The sequence below is a fragment of the Rhinopithecus roxellana genome, chromosome 11 (genome assembly GCF_007565055.1).
Source record: "Rhinopithecus roxellana isolate Shanxi Qingling chromosome 11, ASM756505v1, whole genome shotgun sequence".
Lineage (NCBI taxonomy): Eukaryota > Metazoa > Chordata > Mammalia > Primates > Cercopithecidae > Rhinopithecus > Rhinopithecus roxellana.
This window is the reverse complement of record NC_044559.1, coordinates 116,026,285-116,053,713: the sequence shown is the minus strand read 5'-3', so window position 1 is coordinate 116,053,713 and position 27,429 is coordinate 116,026,285. Positions and strand designations below refer to the sequence as shown.

Below are 27,429 nucleotides of genomic sequence, written 5' to 3'. Positions count from 1 at the left end.
AATAAAAAATAAAAATAAATAAGAAAAGACCCTCTCACCACCTCACCTCCATTCTGGAGGCTGTAAGTCTGAGATTGAGGTGTCTGCGGGTTGCTTTCTTGTAAAGTCCCTGTCCCTGGCTTGCAGACAGGCACCTTCTCCCTGTGTCTTCACACGGTTTTCCCTCTGTGTGTGTCTGGGTCCTAATCTCCTCTTCTTAGGAGGGTACCCGTATGACCGTATTTGACCCTAATTACCTCTCTAAAGACCCTTTCTCCAAATACAATCACATCCTGAGCTAACTAGAGGTTGGGACCTCAACATACAAATTTGTGGTGAGGAGATACAATTCAGCCCATAACATCATAAAGAAAAAGAAAGCAGTGTTACAGGATTTTGGCTGATGGAGCACTATTTCACACAGAATGACCAGGGAAGACATTTCTGAGAAAGTAACATTTGAATAAAAGCTTTCTTTTTAGTTGAGTGCAGTGGCTCACGCCTGTAATCCCTACACTTTGAGAGGCCGAGGTGGGAGGATTGCTTGAGACCAGGAGTTTGAGACCAGCCTGGGCAACATAGCAAGACCCTGTCTCTACAAACAATAATAAATGAATGAATGAATGAAAAGTTTTCTTGTGATGAATAAGTGCCTTGAGACCTGGAGCTCTTGGAGGCATTCTAGATGAGTAGCATAAACAAGAACCTGGGCCTTGACATGTGTGAGAAATGTTGTGGAAAGTAAGAAAATAGATCTGGGGGTCATAGAAGGTTTTGTTCAGTTTTGTTTTCAGTAGCAACAGAAATTAATGTCTTATGTAGGGTGATATCTAAAGTCATAGCAATAGAAATTACAGTCAGAAATCAAAGACTAAATAAAGTCATATAGGTAGCTGATAAAGAACAATTAATGAGAAGTTAGGGATTTGGGATTAATCTTGAGACAACCGGGTTGAGAGAGTCCTTTGAAGTTTCAGGGAAATGGGAGGAATCATGAACATGGTCTCACAGGTAGAAGAATCTGAACTTGGTACATAGAATGAATGAGAATTGGGATAAACTAAAAGGCCAAGTGACTGTGCAGGAAGCTATTCTGAGGCCCCGTGTACGTGGTCATAAAGGGCTGCCTTAAATTGCAATTGTAGCAGGAGAAATACAAAATTGGAGATGATTTCAAAGGAAGAATGGACTGAGTCAAAACTGGCATTGAAATCTCTTAGTTACATGAACTAAGTCACACTCATTAAACTCCCTGGAAATGGTAACCTAGAAAGGAGCTATGCCATATCTACAGCTCATCTGATGCCACAATTAAAATGCATGAGGCACAGCCACACTCAGATTGGAAAATGCTGAACAGGTCTCTGGTCTCAGGAGATTGCAAGTTCCAGGCCATGCTGTGACTGGAATTTTCATCATTCCTTCTTCTCTCAGGTATATTCACACCTAACACCACTTGTTAACAGCTAAATTGTGTCTCTCCCAAATGTGTACATTGAAGCCCTAACCCCCAGTACCTGAAAATGTGACTGTTTTTGGAGATATGGTCTTTAAAGAGGCAATTCAAGTAAAAATGAGGTCATATGGGTACCCTTCTAAGAAGAGATCAGGACACAGACATGCACAGATGGAAAACCACGTGAAGGAAGACACGGGGAGAAGATGGACATCTACAAGCACAGGAGATGGGCCTTAGAATAAACCAAGCTGCTGACACCTCAGCCTCAGACTTACAGTCTCCAGAACAGTGAGAAAATTAATTTCTGGAGTGAAGCCACCCAGTCTGTGATACTTTGTTAAGGCAGCCCAAACAAAAGAATACACCATTCATGCTCACTTCTGAGCATGCCGGGGGCTTCCAGGAACCTTTCCTGATCCTCTTTTCCAGTGATTTGGCTCACGGCCAATACATAGCCTCATTGCTTCCTCTTAAATCCATTTTCTCTTGTTCTGTCCTTTAATAGAGAAAATGAATTCATATCATCCTCATCATACTGCATCATCTAACACATAACCACTGGTCACTTATGGTTATTTCTTTCTTTATTTTAGACGGAGTTTCGCTCTGGTTGCCCAGGCTGGAGTGCAGTAGTGCAATCTTGGCTCACTGCAACCTCCACCTCCGGGGTTCAAGTGATTCTCCTGCCTCAGCCTCCCCAGTAGTTGGGATTATAGGAGTGTGCCACCATGCCCGTCTAATTTTTGCATTTTTTGTAGAGACGGGGTTTCACCATGTTGCCCAGACTGGTCTCAAACTCCTGACCTCAAGTGATCCACCTGCCTTGGCCTCCCAAAGTGCTGGGACTACAGGCATGAACCACTGTGCCTGGCCCACTTATGGTTATTTAAATCCAATTTAATTAACATGAAATACAATATAAAATTCAGATTCTTTCTTGCAGTAGCTACATTTTAAGTGTTCAATAGCCACATGTGACCAGTGGGTAACTTATTGGACAGCATATATAGAAGATTTCCCCTATCGTAGAAAGTTCTCTTGGACATGCTATAGGAGAAAGCTTAAATCCCCTCTTTTAGAGCCCCAACCTGGTTGTATTTGTTAAGGTTCTTTCAGTTGTAAGCAACATAAACCTGCTCAAGGTAGATTTTTCTTCTTTTTTTTTAAGGTGGAATAGGAAGGTAGTGGTGGGCCTTATTGGGAGATATAAATACCCCATGAGATCAAAAGGACAGCTGGGAAGAACCAAGGGCAGCTCTGATGAGTTTGACAGCAGGCTTTTGTGGCCTTTCCTCTATGGAGCTGCCAGTGGTCTTCAGTTTCCATGTCTTTTTTTTTTTTTCTGAGAGAGTCTCACTCACTCCGCCGCCCAGGATGGAGTGCAGTGGCGCGATCTCGGCTCACTGCAACCTCCACCTCCTAGGCTCAAGCGATTTTCTTGCCTCAGCCTCCCTAGTAGCTGGGACTACAGGCGCCCGCCACCATGCCTGGCTAATTTTTGTGTTTTCAGTGGAGATGGGATTTTGCCATGTTGGCCAGGCTGGTCTAGAACTCCTGACCTCACGAGATCCGCCCACCTCGGCCTCCCAAAGTGCTGGAATTATAGGCATGAGCCACTGCACCTGGCTAAGTTTCCATGTCTTTTTTGTGTGTGTGTGTGAGACAGAGTCTCACTCACTCCGTCGCCCAGGCTGGAGTGCAGTGGCGCGATCTCGGCTCACTGCAACCTCCACCTCCTAGGTTCAAGCAATTTTTTTGCCTCAGCCTCCCCAGTAGCTGGGACTACAGGCGCCCGCCACCACGCTTGGCTAATTTTTGTGTTTTCAGTAGAGACAGGGTTTTGCCATGTTGGCCAGGCTGATCTAGAGCTCCTGACCTCACATGATCCACCCGCCTTATCTCCCAAAGTGCTGGAATTATAGGCGTGAGCCACTGCAGCTGGCTAAGTTTCCATGTCTTTTTGTTCCAAGTCTCAAAAATCAGGAAAGAGAATCTGATCGGCCCACATCGGGACAAGGGTTCACTTGGTCAAATGTGGCTGGTGAAAATGGGGCAACTGGGTCTTCAAGAACAGAGGACAACATGGTTACCGGTCGCCCATCCCAGTGTCTTCCCAATGAACCTGGAGAACAAGGAGTCGCTCTGAGTGGGGCCACGACCTCCACAAGGATCCAGGGTACTGGATGAAGGTGTCCCTTTAGTGGCTGATCTAGACCCTTCATTGTACCATAAGAACTGCAAATGCTTTGATCTTAGCTTTACACAAACATGCTATTTCTTTTTACTCGTTTGGAAAAAAACACTTACTGTGGCCTTACTTGGTGCACAGGTGCTTGTATAGATGTTCTGGGACATATAAAAGGGAAGAAGATATGTTTTGTTGCAAATATATCCAACCCCTGAATACAGACTTTTTCTATCCAAAACGGAATAATTTGAGAACTGAAAGGAAGCTGGCTTCTTTGCTGATTCTTTCTTTAACAGACTTAAGAAATATTTTTATGATTTTGCTGCTTCATCATTATGAAAAACGAAATAAAACAAAGAGCGCTTGAACCTGAGGCCCTCCCTTCGAAGAATTCCATGTACTTGAACAAGGTCTTATTGCCAGAATCAGCAATGGCATTTATGTTATCCTCCCATAGCCCCAAATCTTCTGTTACTGAGAAAAATCCTATCATTTTTCACTTTCATGAATAGTTCATCCAAAAAGATTTTTCCAACTCCAATCGTGTACATTTTATTTAAGTCCATGAAGATATCCCCAATCATCCCACTATCTCGGACTCTAGGATTGCAGCAAAATTCCTCCCAAAGACTGCAAGTCCCCTTAAAACAGGCTATCTACCACAAAGAGGCCAGTTCATTTCAGAGAACTCAGTATAAACTTTCTCCTCCTTTAAATTTGAAAAGATTACACATGTGAGGCCAGGCACGGTGGCTCACGCCTGTAATCCCAGCACTTTGGGAGGCCGAAGTGGGTGGATCACGAGATCAGGAGATCGAGACCATCCTGGCCAACACGGTGAAACCCCGTCTCTACTAAAAAATACAAAAATCAGCTGCGTGTGGTGGCAGGCGCCTGTATTCCCAGGTACTCAGGAGGCTAAGGCAGGAGAATTGCTTGAACCGGGGAGGTGGAGGTTGCAGTGAGCCGAGATTATGCCACTGCACTCTGGCCTTGTGACAGAGCAAGACTCTGTCGAAAAAAAAAAAAAAAAAAAAAAAAAAAAAAAAAAAATACACATGTGAATAATTAAAATGATTGCATTTGTGGTTAAAAAATTAAATTATGAATGATTCCAAAATTAATAACTAGGAAACAAAGGGAGGAGTATATAAAGAGGATGATAGCCAAAGTGAATCTCCTGGTTAACAAAACAGTGGAGATTTTAGTTTGGAGTTGCCCACTCCCAGCCCTCCACTCAGAGCACACATCCATCAAGTTTCTGATGAGTAAAAAGGACCATGGTTTATCATGCCACCAGGGCGCTCATTAAAGATGACAGTAGATTTTGAGTTGGTGGAAGAAACTGGCACACAATAGCATGGCAGACTTTCACATTTCCTCTCATGCCTCCCTTCTGGTTATTTTCTTTATTTATTTCTCTCTTTCTTCTTTCTTTCCTTCTTTCCTTCTTTTTTTTTTTTTTTTTTTTTTCTTTTTCTTTTTTGAGACAGAGGTTCCTGCTGTCATCCAGGCTGGAGTGCAGTGGTGCGATCTCAGTTCACTGCAACCTCTGCCTCCTGGCTTCAAGTGATTCTCCTGCCTCAGCCTCCTGAGCAGCTGGTACTACAGGCACATGCTACCATGCCTGGCTTATTTGTATTTTTAGTAGAGATGGAATTTCACTATGTTGTCCAGGTAGGTCTCGAACTCCTGAGCTCAAGAAATCTGCCCACCTTGGCCTCCCAAAGTGCTGGGATTACAGGCGTGTGCCACCATGCCTGGCTAATTTTTTGTATTTTTAGTAGAGATGGGGTTTTTCCATGTTGGCCAGGCTGGTCTCGAACTCTTGGTCTCAGGTGATCCACCCACCTCGGCCTCCCAAAGTACTGGGATTACAGGTGTGAGCCACCGTACCTGGCCTCCCTACTCATTATTTTTAATTGCACTGAAAAATAGTGTAACTGTTGTTTCAAAGAGCTTCCAATTTTTCGATCTTTCCATGACCATGACGGGATTCAAACAATGAACTTGAATATGCTGCCATGTTTAAAACTTGAGTTATTCTGAGAAAGCTTGTCTATAAAAGCCCTCAAATAGAGCAGCCAAATTATTTTCCTCTCCCATTTAGATTCTCCTTTACTAATGTAAAGTACCCATATTTATTCTTGCATTTCTTTTTTTTTGAGACGGGACTGGTCTGTCACCCAGGATGGAGTACAGTGGCACAATCATGGCTCATTGCAGCCTCAACCTCCCAAACTCATGCAGTCCTCCCACGTCAGCCTCCCATGTAGTTGGGACTACAGTCACATACCACTATGCCTGGTTAATTAAAAAAAAAAAAAAAATTCTTTAGAGACAGAGTCTCACTGTGTTATCCAGGCTGGTCTCGAACTCCTGGACTCACACTATCCTCTTGCCTCGATCTCCCAAAGTGCTGGGATTACAGGTATAAGCCACCATGCCTGGCACATTCCTGCATTTTTTTCTCCCTAGCTCCATTCTCTCTTGTGTTATGTAAAAGTATTTACTTCCCCTGTTTGGACACGTAGTTTCTTATTTTGTTAGAGCAGTTTGCCTGTTCTCTTTTGATGATGGAAGAGTGTAACCTTTTGAACAGTTTTTGGTCCTGGGTGTTAATGCAATCATCACAGGATGGCAGTACCTTCCACCGAACCCATTTCCAGTTCATTTGCATTGCACAATACACATTTCCATATCTGTGTCTAGATGTAAGAGGAGCTGAAGATCATTAAAATTCTTACTATACGGAATGCTCAAAAATCTTCAGAAGATGGCTGGGCGCGGTGGCTCACGCCTGTAATCCCAGCACAGGGAGGCCGAGGCGGGCGGATCATGAGGTCAAGAGATCGAGACCATCCTGGCTAACATGGTGAAACCCTGTCTCTACTAAAAAATACAAAAAATTAGCTGGGCATGGTGGTAGGCGCCTGTAGTCCCAGCTACTCGGCAGGCTGAGGCAGGAGAATGGTGTGAACCCGGGAGACAGAGCTTGCAGTGAGCCAAGATCACGCCACTGCACTCCAGCCTGGGTGACAGAGCGAGACTCCGTCTCAAAAAAAAAAAAAGAAAAAACTTCAGAAAAGTAATTGGCTGTCTCAAGAATACCGTGATGCCTTTACCTTGCATATACTTGTCTGTATTTTGGAGATTTTGAGTAATTATGCAATGACTTACTATAGGGCAAATTAAGGAGTTACTGGGGTTGAAATAAATATTCTAAGTTACAAATTAAATGTGAGGGGGAAATGGCTTTTATATTTGCAGTAAGTAGATCAGTGGTTGCAAATTCAAAGAGGGTGCATATAATTGTTAGTTTTTTATTAGAGTAGTTCCCAGCAGTTATGAATATCATTATCAGATAGTGTTGACAATCATTTTCTGTTTTCAAAATTGAAGATTTCAGTGTGATTTTGTTAACTTCCTATTTGCTCAAGGTTGTGTTTTTATAATACAACTAGTAACATTTTTATATCTATAGTAATTCATGGGTCAAAATATTGTAGGCATGACTTGGGAACAAATCTGCCAAATTGTTTAATTTTTTTTTTCTGTAGCTAGTCACACACATTTGACTGATCTTTTCAAATTACTTACTGAAAAGAAACAGAAATGTGGAATGTATTTGCATTCGTTCTAGCTGAGTTTCATCACTCCAGTGATAGCATTTACTGCACTTTTGCTTTTGATTTGAAAACGAGTTGTCACTCCTTCTGGTGGAAACTTCAGTCTCTGCTCTTCAATCTATCCCATCCATTCTGTTCTTGCTAATTGTGCATTTTCTTGGGGTAGTATTTGCCTGTTATTCAACATGTCAGCTTTCTTTGAATGAATTTCAAGGTGTTCTAGGAAATGGTGAACTGGGTAAGACTTGAACTGCTTTAGTTCCTCATTGAGAAGCATTTCTTTATTTTCTATAAAGCCACCTTTAATTAGTATCCATGATATTATTTTATATCCCTCACTTGATAAGTTCTTCCCAGAATTTTGTGATAGGAAAAAAATCTCCTGTCTCATGAAAAACTGGAATGTTTATTTTAAAAAATCATAAGATAAGGGTAACTTGTAGTGTTTCCCTTTTTGTCTTGGCTATTGGGAAACTCAGACAGTATTTTTATTTCCTATATAGCATAGCACATATAGCTATGACATAGCACTTCTGGTACAATTCTTTCTTTTCCATGGCCATTCTTTCCGTCACATAACTGTAGGTCTCTTATTTTTATTTAAAAAAAAAACCTATTTTATATGTCTAGGATATAGACAAAATACTTGTCCAGAAACCTTAAAGAGATGAGGTGAAGAACTTCATAGAGTATCCACTGAGGTACATAATTTAGGTGGTTCATATGGGCACCATCTTGGGCAGAAATCTGTGAGAAAGTCATGTTCTCTTCCAGTGACCACAGTGCAATTTCTGCTTCCACCACACACGGTGTGAGACATTTTGAAAATACAATAGTTAAACAAATCTAATCATATATTTAAACTACTAGAACCAGTTCCAAATATCAGCAGATCTGCAAGCATCCCTTCCCATCACACACAAGGTGTGACATCCAAGGCCCTAATACATTTTAAACTTCAACTCTTGTGCAAGTTATCTCTCTGTTCTTATCTTTACTTCTTTTGTAAAGAATTGACACTAAGCTGCTTCTTAATCTAACCTTTCTGGCAGAGTTGAAAGTGTCCAGTCCTTTAGGGAAGGTGGGTCATAGAAATGTCTAATTTTCAGTCCAGGATTGTTCACTACATCTAGATTTGTTAAATTTATAGAATAGTTTGCAAGCTGGGCTGTTCATTCCCCATTCAGCCATTCAAATAAACGAACATGTTTTTAGCCCCAGTAAATGTGTCCTTAGTGCCTGGGTGTGGGAGTGAGGGTGGGGTTGGAGACTAGAGATTAAGAGACTTCGTATTTCTCTCAATAACAGGAAAAAGGAAGAGGTTATATGGCAAAAGGAGAATGAGGTAAGTGTTTCAGGAGGAGGCATTCAATGTGCTTGGGAGCACAGGAAGAAAGATCCAGTGGTTGGCAGTTCGGGGCTAAGGGTAGAGAGATGGGGAAGGAGGTGACTTTGCAACAGGGTCTTGAAAGAGGGTTAAGATCAGGAGGAGTGAGAGTGGGGTGTGGTAACTGACGTCTGTAATTGTAGCACTTTGGGAGGTGGAGGCAGGAGGATCACTTGAGGCCAGGAGCTTGAGACCAGCTTGGGTAACATAGTGAGACCTCATCTCTTAAAAAAAAAAAAAAAAAAAAAAAAAAAAAAATTGCCTGTTGAGGTGGCAAGTACCTGTGGTTCCAGCTACTTGGGAGGCTGAGATAGGAGGATTGCTTGAACCTGGATGCTGGAGGCTGCAGTGAGCCATGATCATGCCACTGCATTCCAGCCTGGACTGCAAAATGAGACACTGTCTAAAAAATAAAAATAAAAAAGAGAGAGAGAGAGAGAGAGGGAGGAGGTGGGTTGAAAGAGTCAAGGGGAAGGCAAAATGAGAAATGACAAGACCATTTGAGGTGTGAACACCTGATAACTGAACAACGGAGTAGAAGAGAAGGCCAGTTATGAAAATGAAACCTGGGAATTTAGAGAAGTTTTGCACCCATGATGCAGGGCCTGGCACCACGGAGTCAGACTTTCTGACAACGTGGACAACAAGGAAGGATATCATTGTTTCTGAGCTGAGTGGGCACAGGCTGTGAGCAGCTGATAAAGGAAGATGACCACTGACACCTGTGTGAGACAGTTTGGAGATGGGAAAGGCTGGAGGAAGAGGAATGGTCAGCGAAGTCCACTTCTCTTCTTCTATGCTTTAAATAAAATGGAATTAAATGTTACACATTAATGAGAAGACAATGGAATGGATATACCCAGAGAATTCATTCTAACCAGTGCAGTCAAACATTAGATTAAAGCATTGGAATAGGGCCATCTGGCTCTTTCAGAATTTCTGAAGGAAAGCTTGATTGTGTAGTTTAGACTCAGTGCATGACTTTTTAAAAAAGTGTTTTATTTTTGAGACAGAGAGAGTCTCAGTTTGTTGCCCAGGCTCAAATGCAGTGACACCATCACAGCACGAGGCCTGGCTAATTGTTTGTTTTATTCTTCATAGAGATGAAGTCTCCCTATGTTGCCCAGGCTGATCTCGAACTCCTGGACTCAAGTGACCCTCCCACCTTGGCCTCGCAAAGTGCCGGGATTACAAGCATGAGCCACCGTGCTTGGCCCAGTGCGTGATTTTTGTTGAGGATGCTTCTCCTAAAATCCCTTTTAATTTGCTCCTTTTTTTTTCTCTCTCTTTTCTGTTCAAGAAGTTTTACAAAAACTGCCACTGAGGCTGAATGCCACCCTCATTCCGGGGGAACATGTGCAGAGGGCCAGTCGGTTGTCTGTGTCATTACAGAACAATGTTCCTATGTACTGGGGCTTTGGACAAAAAGAAACCATCATGGGTACTCAATATCTGACCCTCGTTATGTAGCCATTGAGACCCTCTGCCCACCTACAAAAACAAATTCTTAACAGTAAATGTAAAAGAAATAATATACATATGCATAATGGAAGGCATACACACAAATACATAATGGATAATGGATATCCTATTGGATAATAGACATGTTCAGTTAATCCCCTAATTTAATTGATCGTTTTAACTTTTTTTCACAAAGGTGCCCACTGATAACAAAACAAAAACCAACCAACCAACCAAACAAACAAACCTTACCTCTGTCCTTGTCCCTGCAAAGTTGCTGGCTTACTGGAATGGTTCAAACACCACAGCAGCAGGCTGCTAAAACTCCCAGGATCATTAGCATCTTAGAAGTGGCTAGAATGGGGAGAAACATCTTAACTGCTGATATGTAATTAGACGGGCCTGTGTGAAAACATAGACACCTTTGTGGGTATTGGCAGGTGTAAGGATTTCTACTTGTATGTTGACTAATCCAGGAAAAACGAAAACTCCAAATCTCCATCTCAGTAGGACCAACTTTTACGGACTTTTTCCACTTTCCAGAGCCAGAGACTAAATTACTGATTAATGAATTAAAGCATGAATTATTACAGCTACTTTCAATGGGAAACACTGAGGGATACAATTACTTATATGGAACATACAGCCACTTACGATAGGTTACTTTTGTCTTCTCTCTTCTCCTCCTGCAACTTATTACAAATCTCAAATACCTTCACAATTTACTCTCAGGATTATGGTTTCAAATTATATCTATTTTTACATGTTATAGAACTACCCCCAAGAGATTGCCTGCATTAGGGAAAAGCTGATATGTCTATTTGCACATAAGTACCCAAGGAGCACGGTATTTGTTTACAGGATGTGCTGCTCCTCGTTGAAGGTGACTTGCTCTGAAGCTACATTCACAGAGGAATGGAGCTGAATACACTTTCTCTTGGTGTTCATGTCTCCTCCGGTCTTACTACTTGAAGAGTCAGATTCAGATTCTAGAAATATCAGCCACTCTTGGCACGTCCTGGCTGTGTTGGGGACTCTCTGCAAACTCTGATTTCAAAATGCATGATGCTTTAGGTTTTTTGAACAAAACAAAACAGTACAATAAGACAACTTCGATTCTTATCACTGCCTGCCCAGTTGACAGCTTCTCACCTGACTTCCTATGATGTATCTTTTGTTTGAAAGTTCCCTATAATCTAATGGCAGCTGCTTTTAGTTCTTTGAATTCACTTATTTTCCTTGTATGATGAGTTATCATGGCCATAGTTTAGGAGGACTTGCTAAGCTCTCAGATCTCATTCTTGGTAACTTTTCCTTTAATTCTATATCAAGTAAGGTCATACAGATTGAACATTCTACCCATGGCAGGTATAAAGTGTCACATCCATACTTGAGATTTCATCCTTCTCTTGACTGATAGAAGTTTGGACCAATATGAAGCCATACGTTGTACACTGAGTCTTATGTAACCATCTCCATTTGGCAGTTCAATAATTTTTGACAATACACCTGCCAAGCTAGCTTTCCAAATTGCCTTCTATGGAAAGTTTCGTGTTGAAAATTCCCTACAGTTGTGACTACGACTTAGGTGTCTTTCAGAGGGACTGCTCTTCTAGTTCATGTACAAAGCAGGGCCGGGCACAGTGGCTCACTCCTCTAATCCCAACACTTAGGGAGACCGAGGCAGGTGGATAATTTGAGGCCAGGAGTTCGAGACCAGGCTGGGCAACATTGCAAAACCCTGTCTCTACTTAAAAAATATTATATATATACACAAAAATTAGCTGGTATGGGGGGTGCATGCCTGTAATCCCAGCTATTCGGGAGACTGAGGCATGTGAATCCCTTGAACCTGGGAGGCAGAGGTTGCAGTGAGCCGAGATTGTGCCACTGCACTCCATCCTGAGGGATGGAGTGGGACCCTGTCTCAAAAAAAACAAAAAAACAAAAAAACAAATAAATAAAACAAACCCAAAAAAACAACAAACAACAAAACAAAGCGGCCCTCTCTGGTATGTTTGCTTCTTTGAGAATTGTTATCCACAGAAACAGTTCCTTAATAACGACCACAGTAATTTTTAAATACACTTGCAACTTGTTGACTTGGGGAATTCCTAGAGGACAAAAAGCGCGCGTTAATACATCCAACTAGGTCTTCCATCTGAAAACTTGGGCTATCAAAGTACAATGAATTCAAATGACCTTGATATAAAACTTCGTCTTCTTACTTTGGAGAAGGGTAATGTGATCCTTGTTTTGAGTTTTGTTTTGCTTGGTATTACAGGAGAGTACACCTCGGCAACTCTCCCAGAGAACTTTCGTGTTCCCGTCAGTTTTATCCAAGTCTATCATACTTACTGTTCATTTTATGCCACTTGTCTTAAGTCAGTCCCTTTGGTTTCAGCTTCCTTTACTAAGCCTTGCATTCTTCCATTCAATTCATAGGCATACACTACTCAGTAGTCCTACAATATGCTAAGTTGACAGTTGGCAGTTACTAGGCTCTTATTATAAATTGGGTACCATTGTAAGTATACAGATTAACTCACTTAATCTTCACAACAACCCTATAATTTAGGTATTAGTGTTATTTCCACTTTACAGAAAAGGAAATTGAGCCTCTGGGAGATTAAGTAACTTTCACAGCTCCTAAATGAGGGAGCTAGGATTCAAATTAAGACCCATCTGATTCCAAAGCCATCAGGACATACGGCTTCCCTACATAACTCCAGGCAGACTCTTTCTAGTTAGAAATGTACAATTCTTCAGTCAAAGGAGTATATGTTCTGAAATGCAAATTGGAGACCACAAAATTAAAGATAAATAGTAGATCTAGTTCCAAATTTTTTTTTTTTTTTTTGTATTTTTTATGTCTGATTCTCTAGACAGTCCTTGGGTTTGTTAATTTATTTTATTTTTTTCCTGTTCTAAGAAATGCTATTTCTGCTTAAGTGCTGCTGCATTTGGAAATCATTTTCATGACTAAATATTTGTTTGCCTGGTAAGAGCCCAGCGTAGGGCTGTGCTGTCCGTAGATACTCAATAATGATTAATGGATGGCCGTGCACGTCTGTGTGGGAGTCGTGTGCTTAGGATCTGCTCAGCTTTCTGAAAGCAACAGAAATGATGTGGGAAAGATGAAAATCACAGGATTGTGATCCAACTACAATCACGGCTTTCTGGATTGGACTTCATCATCTGGAGGGTCTGCAAGGCCCAGGTACAGGTGGAACTGGGAGTAGGGAGCCTGGTGTTTTCTTGAGATACGGTTGGGAGATGCTGCAGAAATGAGATTCCAGGGCACACTTCCAAGATTCTTATCAAATATGAGAGAAAACTTGGTTCTCTAATGAGGACTGAAGAAAATCAAATATTTTTTTAATTGACACATTTTCTATTATTATATACATATAAAGATGATGAGTAATATGCCATATCAGATGGTTTATCCAAACTGTCGGAACAAGAGCTGAAGCGTGAGTAACTTTGCAGAGAACCTTCTGGGAAATTCAAGCAGTAGAAAGTGGCAAAAACCAGCCATAAGTTCGTTTACTACCAAGTCATCCTTGAAAATCATGAGGGAACCAAAATGTTCCCCCAAAGTGCACAGTGAGACACTTCTAGAGGAGAGTAAGGAGAATTTATTGCTTCACTACAAAGCCAAATATCCATGCGTTGCCCAGGCTTGTGCAGTTAATAGAAAGTCTGGGGTCAGCCACGTGGCCTGGGAGGGAATGCTTTCGTAATGAATGATGACTGCTGAGTGCCTTTCTAAATCTTAGCAGAGCTTTAAAATGTGAGGGCACTCACTTGCAAAATCAAATTTGCTTTGGCATCAGAGAAAGTAGAAAGAGGAAAGCCTCAGTTACTAGAACTAGTATGACCAGTCTCAGGCTGGGATGGGATGTATCCATATAGTGCAGAGGGGAGTGCAAGCAGCAAGCTCGTTGAATGGCGCTGATCCTCCTGGAAGCTCATTTCGGTCTCATCATCTGCATGAACAGAGGGTCCATTTCAACTCTAATATTTTATGAGCATTGATGAGCATTTTATGAGCATTCGACTCTAATATATCTTAAGGATTAGTCAATGGGAAAACTCCACATAGCTTGAGGTTTTGATGAAAACTTCTCTATGAATCTCTACCTTTTAAAAACTCCTTTTATGTCACCTACAGAACTCTTCATAGCAATAGAAAGGCCTTATGAAATTTGATAATTTGGTGCATCAGAGTTTTATTAATACTCTACCCCCCCGCTCCCCCCAGTGCTGGCAGCAAACCTCACCATTTTGTCCTCTAAAAGGAAGGTGACTTTTAAGAAGCAATCCAGAGGTGTGTTAGGAAATAAGTATTGTGGCCAGGAGAGAACTTATTATGTGTTTGCTGCTTAAAAATTTGAAAATAAGGCGGCTCATGTGAACAAAAGTATTATGGAAGTATGTGTACAATTATGCCCAAGCAATAGGCGCACATTTATAAAACCACTACCCTAAAATAAAAGTTAAAGGCTTGAGAAGTGGGAAGGACTGCTTTCCAATTCCAGGAGCAGTGTGGCTCTGTCAGTAGCCAGGAGGTGGAGACCCCCACCCCACTGGGCCACACAGCACACCTCTTAGGGTTGATTCTCCCAGCCAAGGCTTGAAGGAGCTACTGACATTTCTCTTAAAAGAATCAATGAATCTTTGTTTCCTTCTGTCTGCTCATTTGACCTTATTTTGTTGTGAAACAGAGAAGAAGAAAAGAAAGAATTAAATTGGTGGGGGGGGGGGGGACTGGAGTAGGCTGGGGGGCGGGGAGGTTGAGGCACAGGGAGGAAAGGAGAAGTCCATGCTGTGACACCCGCAAACTAGATCACAGGCTGCTTGATCGTCACCCAGGATGTTATTATTTGCTTGCTGTAGTCTTATTTGTTCCTGCTTCTCATTTCACATTCTCACTCTGATGTAATAAGTCACCGTCTTCCCAGCCATCATCCTCCTATTGACAAGCAAATGTCACCCACGTTTGATTGACATCTGTTGCTCCTGAATGCAGAAGTATGATTTAGGAATCAATTCTACTTATTTATTTAAAGCCATTCTTGTGTGTCTTATGTATTTGTTGGTGGGATAACTTGCCTGATATCTACCCTGGGAGCTTTCCAGTAATATGATAAACCATCCTGTTCCTTCTGCAGCTCACCCACTGAGAATGGAGGCTCTTGTTTCTTGTATTCTCCTGTTTCTCCCCTCCCTCAATGTACATTTGGGAAATCTGCTATGGAGCTTATAAGAACTCTTCCATATCCTAGGAAAAGACCTTGCCCAGCACTTGTGTAAATGCTCCTTGCTTGATCTTTTGACGCCATTTTGACAAGTGATTATTTCTCGTACATTTAGCGACTTTAAGTAAATGCAACTTCAGGTCCATTGGCAGTATCCCCTGAAAGACTGCTAGAACTGTAAGCCTGTAAGTAGAGTACATATGTATGCACTCACCACGGTGCAGCATTTGTGAAAAGGACCAACCCCCACCCCCCCCAGATGCGGTGGACATGTTCATTTTATTTCACTCAGAAATGTTATTTGGCTTTTCAACATACCTCGCTGTTCTTGGGGTAACATCTTATTCATTTAGAAGGCAGAGGAAGAAAACCATCAGGTTAAAAGAAAATCACATCTACCATCTGGAAAATTCTAAAAGGCCCTCCTTCTGTTAAAAGTGGCATTTTGAGAAACACCTGAAGCACTGATTGTAGAGGAGCCAGCAAAGAAACATTGTCAACTCAGCCACCCTCCTTTCAACCTTCACCTCCACCCTCCAACTGGGGCTGCTTGCAGTGGGGAAATCTGGGACTTAGGTGTGACCCTTGAGCCCTGAAAGCTGTCGCACAGCTGTCTCTCTCCCCCAGGTGGGTCCAGCAGGACCTGCCATCGCTTGGTTCAGCAAGGGAGTATTCAGAATCTCACTGTTCATCCATGTGCAGAGAGAGAAAAAAAGAGAGGCCGAAAAAAAAATCCCACATTGTCAGAGTAATGCCAAACTCTCTCTGAGTGGGATGAGCAGAGCAGATGCTGCAATGAGATGCCAAAGCGGCTCCCCTTCCTCTGTGCCTTGGGTGCCTATAAATTGCTCCGGCGCGCGTTTGTCAGCCTCCTCTTCTCCTGGCAGGTGGTACCCAGGCAGAATTCTGCCTTCAGTCTCTCTCTCGCTCCGCTCCCGGCCGTGAGGCGCTCGCCGCTGCTCGCTCGCTCCTCCACCCCAGCCCCGAGCCTCGCCGAGCCGACAGTGCCCGCCGCCGCCGCCGCTGGGCGCACCCGGGGGACGCCCGGGCCCACGCGGGGCTTTGGGGTGCGCGTCTATTCGAGTTGTGGTGGTGGCAAAGGAGGAAGAGAGAAAGGAGGCAATAAAAAAAAAGGCAGCGGACGGGCGAACTGAGCGAGCGAAAGAAGAGGAGGAGGAGGCAGAAAAAGGCAACTTCAGACGGAAAGTTGGTGCGAACTGGCGCAGTCTGCAAAAACGGAAAAGTCGATCGCAGGCGGCGGCGGCATAAAAGTGTGAGCGGCCCGGGCGAGCGCAGGAGGCGGCGGCTGGCTCTGCCCTCCCGGTGGCCGCGCCGGCGCCCGCTGCAGCCACAGGTGCGAAGGAGCTCGCGGGAGGCGAGGGCGCCCCGCGCACCCCTCCCCCGACCCCCACCCCAGGCTCGGGACTTCGGCTCAAGTCACTGGGCGCCCGCGCTCCCTCCCCAGCCGCAGCCTCCGCGGGGGGAGCAGAAGTCAGCAGCAGCGGCCGGCGCGCGCCCGCCCAGGGGAGTTGGGGTTCGCTGGGGGTTGTTTTCGGCTCTGAAGAGGTCCCCGCCCAACCTTCAAAATTCTGTCCAAAAGCAGACAAGAGGATCGCCCCGCGCTGAGCCGGCTGGTGGGCAGCAGGAGGCGCCTGATCGCTGCCGGGGCGCTGGGGGTGGTGATGGTGCTGCTGCTGGTGATCCTCATCCCGGTGCTGGTGAGCTCGGCCGGCACGTCGGCGCACTACGAGATGCTGGGCACCTGCCGCATGGTCTGCGACCCCTACGGGGGCACCAAGGCTCCCAGCACCGCTGCCACGCCCGACCGCGGCCTCATGCAGTCCCTGCCCACCTTCATCCAGGGCCCCAAAGGCGAGGCCGGCCGACCCGGGAAGGCGGGTCCGCGCGGGCCCCCCGGAGAGCCCGGGCCGCCGGGCCCCATGGGGCCTCCGGGCGAGAAGGGCGAGCCGGGCCGCCAAGGCCTGCCGGGCCCGCCCGGGGCGCCCGGCCTGAACGCGGCCGGGGCCATCAGCGCCGCCACCTACAGCACGGTGCCCAAGATCGCCTTCTACGCCGGCCTCAAGCGGCAGCACGAAGGCTACGAGGTGCTCAAGTTCGACGACGTGGTCACCAACCTCGGAAACCACTACGACCCCACCACCGGCAAGTTCACCTGCTCCATCCCGGGCATCTACTTCTTCACCTACCACGTCCTGATGCGCGGAGGGGACGGCACCAGCATGTGGGCTGATCTCTGCAAAAACAACCAGGTGAGCGCCAGCGGGCGGCGGGGAGGGCAGGGAGGGAGCGCGGGAAGGTGCGGGAGAGAGGGAGGAGACCCCGGAAATGGGGGTGGGAGCCCGCGGAGGAAGGGCGCGGCGGCTGGGCTTCCCGGAGAGACGGCGAGGGGGACGCCGTCCCACGCTGGAGAGGCGGGGGTCGTGCGCGCAGGAGGGCGCCCAGCGGCCTGGAGAGGGCGGTTCCAGAGTCTGGGACCCTCGATCGGTGCGCGCGCCTGCGAGCGCAACCCTCGAGGGGCGGGAAGCCGGGAGCTGGGTCCCCGGGACAGCTCGTGCGCTGGTCGCCTACGGGCTTTCTGGGGAGTGGAGAGGGCTGGGGGAGTCCGGAATGGGCGTGGCAGGGTGACCGACTCGGGGGTGGTAGACAAAGGCCCGAGGGAGAAACAACGGCCCCAAAGGAGTGAGTCCAAGCCGGGCGCAGCCACAACGGAGGAGCGACCGTGGGGCCCGCGGTCGCCAAGTCCTTGCGGCGTCCCAGGCCGTGAAACTCACATATAGTCAATTTCAAGGCGCAAACTCCAGTTTCGTTTTCAGCCAAAAAATAGCGGAGGGGAGAGGCAAGGAATGCTGATAACAAAAAGAATAGTTGAGATTCGGGGGTTCATGCAGTGAAACACTGCGCGCAGCTAGACTCAGAACCCAAACTCTCTATGGAGTCAGAGGACGCTCGGGCAGGTAGCTTGCGGGGGCGACCGGTTCGAGCCCAGCCCCGAGTCTATCAGCCTCTGGACCAGCCGGCCAAGAGGATTTGATTCCCTGAGCCAGTCGGCGCCGCTACAAGGGCTACGCATGGGTCTGCAGTATTCTGCTGGGGCCACTTTACTGTGGAGAAATTCGAGGTCATTGCAAAACCGAAGCTTGTTTGATCTCTTAGTCAGAGGAGGAAAATAATATTTGCAACTACCTAAAAGTGTAATGGGACCTCCTGTGCAAGCTGAATCAGTAGCCACTGGGGCGAGGCCTTGCAGCCTGTAGCCTGTGGTTGGGGCTGAGTTTCTGGGGTTCAACTTTGCTTATTGAGTGGCATAGGAGATGGCCCGCGACCGTGGCATCGCCATCAAGAGACCTCCTCTCCTGCTGCAACTTTGACTTAAACGAGGTCTATTGGGCTTTAGGTAACTCGCCCCCTGGACATTCAGAGATTCTTAGCTATCACCCAGGTTTCTGTTAAGCACCATTCAAGCAGGATTCGGAAGACCTAATTCAGGGTCAGAATTCTTTCCAAAGTGAAAGAACAACGAGAACAAAAAAGATGTCCTAAATGCGTAGGAGAGAAAGACAGAAAACGTCCTGTTCCCTGCCCTATCCTACAAATAGCTAAGGGACCCTCAGGACACATAGAACAAAAAGAGGAAAAATGGCCACCAGGAGGCACTGACAGGGTTGTTTATTACAGCTGTTATGCATGAAAATAATATTAAGATAAATAAAAATTATTCACAGAGCAGTAAAACAGTTATAGGCAAATGGCTAAAACAGGGCATGACTCACTGTACCAGAATGAAGCTATTGAAACACCCTTACAAAAAGGCTTATGAACAGCCCCTCAGCAGGCAGCCATGAGACACCCCTTTATTTGCAAATTGGCTGTCTTCTGACTCAAAGGTCAGGTCTGGAAAATACAATCGGCCTGAAGAGATGATTTTTAGAGGTATCGATTAAAACCAAATGATTCCAATTTTATCAGCAAATGTATAAAAATGCTCACATCTTTAAATATCTGGAAATTGCAATTGCATGAAAAAAGCAGGGATTAATACATTTAAATTAGTTTAAATGTTAACGTCTAGACTGCTGAGCCTGTGTATATTACACTGATTCCAAGAAAATAACACCAAGTAGGTGTTCTATGTGCATTTTGTTTTTAAAATTATTTCAATGTTTGGGGTGTAAAATCTTCCTTTGTATCATGCTAGCACACACATTCCATGAAGATCAGGAAAAAGAATAAGGTAAAACAGCTGACCTTATAATGCATAATGCTTTTCATTGGGAATATTAAGCTGCTGCTTCTGCAAAAGGTATGCAACAGGTAATTCAGAAAAATAAATCTATAGTGGTAAACAACATTGTTTTCTTAGTTCAGTGTGGACTATTTTGGAAAATGGTTACTACACTACTACTGTTAAGGAATTTTATCTCTAGACTAGAACTATTTTGTCAAGTCCAGTCTGCAGGCAGTTACAAATGAGAAATCTTATAAAATCTTTTCATTAATTTTAAATAACACTTCACTCTTTCTTTTCGATTATATTCTGGGTCTGATCACTTCTTAGAATGGCAGGCTCCCTCTCTGAGCTGACCTAATTTGTTTTCATAAAACAGAAACTCAGAGATCCATGTCAGCGTAACGTTCTATGGATTAAGTGGATTTCGAGAAGCACAAAAATTAAACTAAAAATTAAACTAAGAGAGAGAAATGCTTCTGGACCATAACCATATGAGAACCATTTTATTTATGCTTTGTGTAGAATGTAAGATCACAGATGGAAACATCAAAGACTGGTAAATTAACCTGATGTGCCACTTAACCTTTTGTTTATGATTCCACAGAAGTACAATGAAAATGAAATAACGAGAACATCAGTGGCAATTAATTAAATTACAAATGTCACCATAAATATTATCTCTAATGATAGATCCTCACTAATAAGATAATGCTAAAACTACACAACCTATTGCAGACACAGAAACATACCCCTAAAAGGACCGCAGCTCTCATACTCCCTATGAAGCCATCAACCTAAATTTAATTCTACCATTTGTTGAAAGCCCATGACAGTGCATATTAAAGGTAAAATTTCGACTCAAATAGCTTTACATTTGAAAGGAGGAAATCTCTTTAATGTTTGTAATCCTCTTAGCAGAAAACATGAAGAAAAATTGCTATTTGAATACAATTACTCTAATGCCACTATAATAAATAAGCCACTGTAATGAAAACTAAAACTGTTTCAGGATTAAAAGCATAAAATAATTAAAGACCAGTTGATACTCTTAAACATTTATTAGTTATGGCACTGATGCACACGAAATATTTTTAAAAGGATGAGTGGTTTGTGGGTTGGTATTCACTTATTAGAGAGATCAATGACATGTCAAATTAATAATCTTTTTAGGGTTAAAGAAATATGGACTAAAGATAAAGCAGAATCTAAATAGTTATCTTGTAATAAGAAAAGATATTAGAGTAAATTTAGGTAGAAATCGGTCAGTTGCACTGAAGAAAGGATGGATTGTATTCCCAGACAGAATGCTGAAATCAGTGTACACTTAGGAATCTGGAAATAGCCTCCAGGGTGAACACATTACCTTCCTCAATAGTTTGATGGCTTGAAATAATTGTTGAAGTCACTGAGCTGGATACTAGAGCTTGAAATTTCAAGTCCTGTTATATCTTTAGAGTACGATCAGGTGAGCAGGCATACCAAAATCATGCCAAGTACACTGGAGTATGGCAATTATTTAATTGGGACAGTCTTACGGTACAGTATAGGTTAAAATCTTAGAGAATTACCTTCATTAAAGAGCAACCACACTGGCTTGATCCAACAAAGGTGGTGGAAACTGTGAGGGTAACCTTTCAGTCTGTGGAATCACTCTAATGCATTCATAGGCTTTTGTGGTTACACCTGCTGAATGAAAATAGTGACATTTACTTGGTTTTGTGGTTATACCCTGGAGAATAAAAATGGCATCATATTTTTAAAAGGATTATTGTGTCTAAATCACGTAATTTTAGTATGTCCTGTTTCTCCAATACCTTCATGTAGAAAACCATGTTAAAGCCCAATAACCATAGAATATGTCCTAAACACCCAAAGCACTGAACAAAATGTGTCTGGTTTTTAGTAATAGCTGAGGAGTATATTACGGGTTGATAACTAATGTATTACTAATATAGCTTAATATTTTGTTTTTAAATTTTTTCACCCATTAAAAATCCACAGATGAGAAAAAACACAAGTCATAATACCAATATCCTTCTTGTAGATTTGTTTCCCTGGGAATTAATGGCTAGATGAAATAAATGAATCAAAGCATTCAACTCCTACAAACTCATGATTAATTTTTAGAAAATATTATGAAGTCAAACTGCATTATTATTTAATGGTCAAAATGGACCACTTTACTAAATTGGCATATACTTTGGAGTCAAGGCTTCCAAGCATAATTACATGGTATATTGCTTTCATTATATTAGTGCCTGTTAGTACAGTGCTAAGCAATTCTAAATCCTTTAGGTCATTTTCTCCTTTTGCTATATGATACCCAGAAAGACATTTTAAAGATACTACTCAAATGACTTTACAGGTTCAGCAGTGTTAAAGAGCCTTCTCCTTTTTTTAACGTTTCAGCACTAATGTGAGAACATATCACATGAAAATTTAATTGGAAAACCCATCATTTAAATTTTGGAAATTCTGAACTTCTTTCTCGTTTCTCTCATTTTTCCAAGTGATAAAATCCAGCATATTGTACCCCAAATCATGCATTATTACATAGTGTAGGTTTACAAAACCACTAAATCACTTGCTATGTTATTCAGGGAAATATCATTATAGTGGAATAGAAATGAAACAAGCCACAAAGTAGATGCTTTACTGAAATAAATCAAATCTAAGTCTGCCTGTTGAAAGATTTTCCAAGGCAGAATCAAAATATATCTAAATGAATATGAAGCCTAATTTGAGCTAAGGATCTGACAGAATGTCCACAATGCATGAGATAAGCAATTTGACTGTTTGTAAATGTCTATCAACTCACTAATGAGATCACAGGCTTACCATGGGCAGATTATAAGCAGCCTCTGTCCTCAAATCAAGCCACATATTTAGAATCTCCTAAGTGTAAGTGGATATTCAATGAAATCATTCAAAAATTCTTGAAACATGAGAGGCCTCAGAACATGAAAATTTAGTCCCTTCTTTAAGTTTTAGATATGTTGAGGTTAAATTGTTGATTTAAATGCACATGTCATAGCTAAGTAATAAAAAGACATGATGGAAAAAGGAGCTCTGAAAACTTGGGTGATATAATCAAAGATGTATAAATGAGCTAAGCTTCTGAAGCAGCCTGGTAAAGGGGGCTTTACATGAATTAGATTTGGAAAGCCCTAAATCAAAAGACTTTTTCTTTTTTTTCTGTGTAAGTAGTAGAGGAGTTGGTATTTTCCTGGGTATTTTTAGCTATTACATACCTCAGTTTTCTAATAATTGTGGTGAACAGCTGAACTTAGACTTGAACTTCTGTACTCATAAACAGCTGATTAGAATATTGCTATTTGGCTTAAACCAAAATGCAAAAAATACTATTAGTTTCATTTCAAAATGTGATTGGGCATAGGGATTGAAGGAGTTAGAAAAACAAGTGATATAGGAAGATGATAAATTGTATGCATAGTTTAGAATGTGGAGTTAGAGAAGACTGCCAGAATCGTCCCCACTGAAGCACTATTTTGTCCCTTTCTGTCCTCCTTCTCACCAATGTAGCTGAAACTGCCACAGCACTATTCTCATAAAGCTCTGAGGTCAACATGGACTTCCCTATGCTAAATTCTGTGCTATGGCAGCAAGTCAGCTTGTGATGCTGCATGAATGGCAAAAAAGAAAACTTGAGAATTCTCATTTACGCATCCTAATTCTTGTCTGTTTCACATAGGTGCGTGCTAGTGCAATTGCCCAGGATGCTGATCAGAATTACGACTATGCCAGTAACAGTGTGGTTCTTCATTTGGAGCCGGGAGACGAAGTCTATATCAAATTAGATGGCGGGAAAGCCCATGGAGGGAACAACAACAAATACAGCACGTTTTCTGGATTTATTATTTACGCTGACTGATAATGCAGAGACTAAGCTTATCATTCTGAGTTTGAACACTGGATGCGTATGGCTAACGTCAGTGAATCAAGGATCCCAGGGGATGCCAATGGCAGGGCACCTCGGTTGTGTATATGTGGGGAAATCAAATGCTACCTGACTCACATCTGTATCACTCAGAAACATTATGTAAAAAATATCAAAGCAAGATAAGCAGATGTGTGATCCACTACCGCCAAAGCAAATACTCCTTATCGTTAGTGTCCATGTGAATGAAGTCCTATATAGATCACAAATTTTTATAGACAAATCTAAGACATTGAATTATTTCTTCAATATATATGATACTTTGGTGTACTGTGATCTTGCTGCTTTTATCCATGTCGGCTTTGGTTCTTGTGAGTTTACCTGCTTATTATGATACTTGGAGTCCATTCATAGTGTGGGGAAGAATGATTTTTACCCTGCAGGAGAAGGTCTAATTGAAATAATGCTGCTTGTCCCCAAAGAAATTGTTTGCCTTGTACTCTTGTTAACTTTAGAGCTAGACCTGGGAATGATTCAACTTCAAGCCTTAACCTGGAATTTTCTGGATTTGAGGGAATTCCCAAGCCTATGATCATTTTCACATTTTCTTTTTCTTATATGAATTTTCTTTTCTCTCTTTTCTGGTGATAGTCTTTAAAAATAGAGATTGACAGTGTATCATAGGATTACCCTCTAAGTGTGAAAATGTGTAATTATGTACGGTATTTAGAAAAAGCCCTTATGTGTCCATTTTGTCAACTGAATACATTTAGATTCACTGGGAAAGTCAGAGAAATTTATTCTTTAGTATCAAATCAAGCCGAGGCTTTTGCCATCTTTGGAACAAAAGATTATTCATAACCCAATGCACAAAGGTTTAATTTGAGCTGCTGCATACGTCACCAAGGGGACACTAGGTGAGGCCTTCAAACGGTTACTACAAGTCTGTGGCCTGAGGTTATTTCAAAATTAACAATTTCACATATAACCCATATGACAACAGTGTTTATATTTTATACAAATATCTGCTAAACACGCACACATATACTCACACACACATATATATGTTAGATGAAATGTTTTGTATACATATAAAACATATATATATGGCTTTATTCCATAGGGCACAGTGGCTGTATAGCCTCAAAATTTTAATATAAAAAAGCATATGCATATATACACACACAAACATGCATAAATTATTTAACTTATTTTGGGTTAAAATATATTTTGAATGACAATATATGGAGTAGCAAAAACAGTTAAAACAACTTCTCTTTAAGAGTTATCTAGAAAATTAATTGTGTTAGGTTAAAATGCCCTTTATTTTAAGGTCTGTAAGTTAAGGCTATGGTTGCTGTATTACCATATGCCAATCAATACTTTAACTGCATTCTGTGACAGATTGTTAATATGAGGACTGCAGACACCAAGTGGCTCTCCTTTGCAGTGTTTATGAATTATATGCATTTGAGCTATCAATTTTTTTTCTTTTTTCTCAGGTGGACTGAAGCTGACAGTACAGTAGATTTGGAGAGTAATACAAATCTTTTCTTGCTGGTTAGAACACACTGCCAAAAGCCATCTCTTTCATCTAAGGAAAAGATTAAAAATGCATGTTGATATCTCCTAACTATCACACAACTTCCACTATTATAATGAAAAATCTGTTCCCCTTTCATTGCCTTTGAAAACTCTTTGACAAGTAGATTTCAAAAACAGAAATTTTAAAAATTTGCTTGCTTTACTGGTGAAGGACACTTGCATTTCTTTTTATTTAAAGGAATTAATTTGTTCTCCTGGCTCATTCCTCTTTGTTACTTTCTGTTCCAATACACAGAAAGCTTGATCATCTCTGATCAGCCGAAATATCTTTTATTTAGCAAAGCTCAACTTCCCAAGAGTTATGCATGGTGTGCCTATCTGAAGGTGGTGTTAGCTCTGTTGAAATGCCTGGGTCTGAGTAACTGTCACGATTTTTATGATTAAAAACAGACTTTTCATCAAGAATAAGGACTAATTCTAATTGGCCTTTGTGATATGTAAGATAACTCATAAATGAATCGCAATGGATTTTATTTCGAATTAACTATATATTTATCAAAGAGGAATTGGCAGCAAGGGTTTAGAGAATATTTTTAGGTGCCAAATAGCATAGTGAGGATTCAACCAAAAGATGAATTTATAAGCAGCAGTGGCCATCACCTAAGTGTTTTAACTAAGAGTTTTTTAAAATGCTTTATTTACACAAAATATCAGGGCTGGATACCTTTTAAAGAGGAGGCTCTAGTATCAGGCTGTCATTTCCAATAGATCTGACCTTTTCTTCAGATAAATAAGCATTATTTTCTCTGTTTAGGTCCAAGGAAAAACACAAGGTAAAGGAAATAAAGGGAATATATATAAGGCAAACATTTCTCCTTTTTTTTTGCATTATATCTTATCAGTTAATTAAATTGTGGCCTTTGTTATTATAAATGATTCATTAAACTATATTATGTAATATATTTTGACTTTTATGATTGAATTTTTATAATTCAGTAGTGTTATGTGTTCTTACACAAAGGTTGCAAAACAGCAAAATTTACAGCAAAAATAGATACCAGAAAGCCAAAGATATCAAAACCATTTTATTAGAAGAATATATAGATAGGTGGACAGCATAAAATTAACCTTTCAAAATATTTTTATCACTGTGAATTGGTAATCGTATTACAGACAGTATCCTTTGGGGAAAAAGTCTCAAAATTTAACTTCCCTTGTTGAAGAAGCTATTTTAAAGTGCCATATTATTCATTAAGCATTAATTAAAGAACAGCAGGATAATTAGTAGGATCATCAATATTACAAGAAACATTAGATCGCTCAAGAAGGGAATAATTCAACTAGAAACACTTTACATTTTCTGAAGTAGTGCAGCTGATAGATAGGGAGAAAAACAACTCCACTTAGGGGATACAGACTTTAAATCATTGTTTAGAAATAGGTACTTCTGTATTTATTTTGTTAAGGCAAAATAATAGGGCTTAATTAGGCTGAGTAACTCCCTAGAGGCACAGGTGTAATAGCTGGTCTCAGAGAAGGCAAACCCTCCCACTTCTCATCAGAAGGAAATGATCCATCATTAGTCCTAGGTAACTGATTAATAGCTCTCAGTGGACTGGAAATCGCTGAATGTTCTCCGCCAGTTTTACACTCAAGGTGCGAATTCATAAGCAACCATCCTATTTGAAAGTTAGCCATTGCTTAGGGTTCTCTATTAGAATCTTATCAAGCACATTCTCAGTTATACCTCTCAGTAACATTTTAGGAACAACGTTGGTGAGTATATGAGAATAGCCGTGACCTCCATATTTCATCAGCCGGGTTTTCGTATGTATGTCATGTGCTACCAGAATTCGATCTTCATAGCCCTCCTCCACCAGGAGACGCACCCTGTGAAAAACGTTAACTCATTAGATGTCATTTGTCTTTCATTTTCGCTTTTCAGGGTGCTTTTGACTTTTTACTCATTAACCTATTGTGCTTATCGTAAAGATACTGCCTTCTACTGTGGCGTGTGTACTGAGAGAACTTTAATAAATATTGTGTGGTGATGATAAAAATATTGCTGCATCCCAGCAGGAACATATCCTTATTCCATTCACACAGAAATTTCTAACCTGTGATATTTATGACAACGCCCGGCAATACCGCATTAAAGATAGCTTCTAATAGGATGTGCCAGTTTGGATGAATGACCACTTTGGCATTTTGCTAAATAATTTTGTTCTGGATTTGTATTCAGCAGTCCTCTCTCAAATGCCTCTCTCTGTGGGCCCATTTTTCAGATCTCATTCTTGCTCTCTCCTTTTATCTAGCAAATCAATATCAAGGACTCTGTGATTAAAATAGGGAAACAAAAGGAATCTCACT

The 27,429-nt window shown here is 41.9% G+C and overlaps 2 protein-coding genes across 7 annotated transcripts in view; one reads left to right on the top strand and one right to left on the bottom strand.

The window, feature by feature from the left end:
* PTER (phosphotriesterase related) overlaps positions 1-27,429 on the bottom strand; it is a 117,784-nt gene that overhangs the window by 15,145 nt on the left and 75,210 nt on the right. Inside the window, exons 5-7 of one of the 6 annotated variants that reach the window (XR_004060100.1) lie at positions 26,807-26,949; positions 21,185-21,302; positions 10,356-10,457 (exon numbers count right to left, since the gene is read on the bottom strand). Coding sequence is in view for 4 of the 6 variants with exons in the window: in XM_030941167.1 (XP_030797027.1) it covers positions 21,190-21,302; positions 26,807-26,949 (256 nt within the window). In the remaining 2 variants the exon portion in view is untranslated. Of the gene's footprint in view, positions 1-10,355; positions 10,458-20,659; positions 21,303-24,296; positions 26,950-27,429 lie in introns of those variants that run through there. The other 5 variants (XR_004060101.1, XM_030941167.1, XM_030941166.1 and 2 more) reach the window with 5 other exon arrangements.
* C1QL3 (complement C1q like 3) lies at positions 16,237-26,019 on the top strand. The gene is made up of 2 exons (XM_010354759.2): positions 16,237-17,637; positions 23,329-26,019. Exons 1-2 carry the CDS (start codon positions 17,050-17,052, stop codon positions 23,506-23,508), a joined length of 768 nt encoding a protein of 255 aa, XP_010353061.1. The 5' UTR covers positions 16,237-17,049; the 3' UTR covers positions 23,509-26,019.

Coding starts and splice junctions, on each gene's coding strand:
- C1QL3 (XM_010354759.2), top strand. CDS start 17,050: ATGGTGCTGCTGCTGGTGATCCTCATCCCGGTGCTGGTGAGCTCGGCC. Junction 17,638..23,328: donor ATCTCTGCAAAAACAACCAG/GTGAGCGCCAGC, acceptor TGTTTCACATAG/GTGCGTGCTAGTGCAATTGC.